Source organism: Papaver somniferum, unplaced genomic scaffold (genome assembly GCF_003573695.1).
Source record: "Papaver somniferum cultivar HN1 unplaced genomic scaffold, ASM357369v1 unplaced-scaffold_14498, whole genome shotgun sequence".
Taxonomy (NCBI): domain Eukaryota; kingdom Viridiplantae; phylum Streptophyta; class Magnoliopsida; order Ranunculales; family Papaveraceae; genus Papaver; species Papaver somniferum.
In genome coordinates this window covers 1-2,136 of record NW_020623820.1, presented here as the reverse complement: position 1 = coordinate 2,136, position 2,136 = coordinate 1, and the positions used below count along the sequence as shown (strand labels likewise).

The 2,136-nt window shown below is 33.7% G+C and overlaps 1 protein-coding gene across 1 annotated transcript; it reads left to right on the top strand.

Annotated features, from left to right (window-relative positions):
• Positions 1-1,360: 1,360 nt before the first annotated feature.
• Positions 1,361-2,111, top strand: LOC113335396 (F-box protein At5g07610-like; the record flags this gene model as incomplete). Its single annotated transcript, XM_026581457.1, has 1 exon — positions 1,361-2,111. A coding segment is annotated over exon 1 (751 nt), but the record flags the coding sequence as incomplete, so codon positions are not given.
• Positions 2,112-2,136: the final 25 nt, after the last annotated feature.

Below are 2,136 nucleotides of genomic sequence, written 5' to 3'. Positions count from 1 at the left end.
ATTTCTGGGTGGAAAAAACATTAAGATTTTGATACTGTTTAAATGGACAAAAATGTAAAAATAGTCAGGAGGTAAACAGTTTCATCCTACCCATTTTCAAATACTTTTTGTTATTTTTAATTTACATCAGGATGCATCCAGTTTCATCCTTACTATTTTTTAAGTTTAATTCAGGATGAATCCAGTTTCATCCTTGCTATTTTTTTGGTTTCCATTTCACCCATACTAATTTTTACTCGTCCATTTGAACAATGTTTTAAAAATATTTGGACAAATGACCCATTTTGCGTACAAATTTTATGTATTCTAAAATACAACAAAAGTACTAAATTCATGTAGTTCCTTAAGGAAATCGATGCTCGAGGGATGGTGTGAAATTTCTGATTCCACCATTTGAATTATTGTTCTTCACTGAGAACAAATTTATATTCTTCTTTAAAATTTGATGCTCCCAGAACAGAGGAGTAATATGCGCTGTGTATAGAAAACGCGATCACATCCGGTAGCCGTAGATCTTCATAATAATGTAAATCAACGTCAATCCAATGTGATTCATACTCTAAGATGTATTTGAAACAATTGCAGTAACCCGTAGAACCGCCTTGAAGGCCATATGAAATTGTTTTACAAACATATAATAAGAAATTAAAATATCATACATGAGCCATCTGATTGATCAGAAATAAAAGAAACCCTAAAAGATTGTTGGAACAACAATTTTATTTATTTGTTTTATTAAAAGCTATACAAACTAGGAAACCCTGATCTTCCTGGAAGATCCGAAAAATCAGATCAACTCCAGGCAAATCAAGATAGAAAAACGACGAATATGATGGGAGTTTTTTTCTTCTTTTTACGGTTACCGGAGAGAGAGGTCGCGAATTCCATTTAAAAAGTGATATCTGTGCACAAACAAAAAAAATAAATAAATAAAAAATAAAATAAAATAAAATAAAATAAATAAAGAAAAAATTTGTAAATTTAAATTCCTAGGGGTTAGTTCGTGACTCAAGCTTGTTCGACAAGAAGACGGAGTCATTGCGTTAGGTTTTACTTATTCTATCCGGACTCTGCTTTTTATTGACACGGGCTAATAGATCCAGGCAGTTCAACCATTAGTATGCTTTGCATATTTATACAAAGGACAAATTTGTAACTTTAAACTCCTAGGGTTTAGTTCGTGACACAAACTTGTTCAACAAGAAGACGGAGTCATTGCGATAGGTTTTACTTATTCTACCCGGACTCTGCTTTTTATCTCTATCATATATATGTATATATATAAGAAGAACAAGGAAGAATGCAGAAGGGAAACCAACACCACAAATCCGATTGAACTCCTTCAATCACAAAGATTGTGATGGCGGGTACTTTTCTCATCACCGAGGATATTTTGATTTTGATCTTTACATATCTTCCTCTGACATCAATATATAAGTTCAAGTCTGTTTCAAAGGTATGGTTATCTATTCTCTCTAATCCTTATTTCATAACAAAATGGTTTCAGTTTAACAACACAAACAAATCTCTCCCATGGGTACATTTTCATTCAATAAGTGACATTAATGTAAGTCAAGGATACATTCGAAGGTTCAATAATTACGCATGTCCTAGTTTACATTCACAGTTCATATCTGCACATGATCTTGGCTTTTCGTTTAGCTTTCTAAATTTGAAACCAGATAAAGGATTACGCCTTGTAGGTTCTAGTAACGGTCTGGTACTTTGTTATTCAGATGATAATAATAAGGGAAGGTTTCGTGTTTGTAATCCACTGACACGGAAATCGGTATGGATTCCTTTACCACCCCGCCCTGGTTATCAATTTGTTGTTGGTTTCTTTTGTGAGTATTCATCATCATCCTATGAAGCAAGTTCTTACAAGGTTGTATCAATCAGGAGATCTTCAAAGATATTTGAAGCTGACGTATTTTGTTCTAATTTGGGAGAATGGAAAACTTCCCCAGTTTCTTACCCTAAAAGTTTTTCGTGCACGTATCGTTGTGTGTGTTATAATGCTGTTACCAATCACGGTGTCCTTTATTGGATTGAAGGGGGAAACAGAATCGCAGCTTACAACATCAATAACGTTGGAACTGATGGCTACCAGTGTAATTTTATTTACTTGCCAGATGA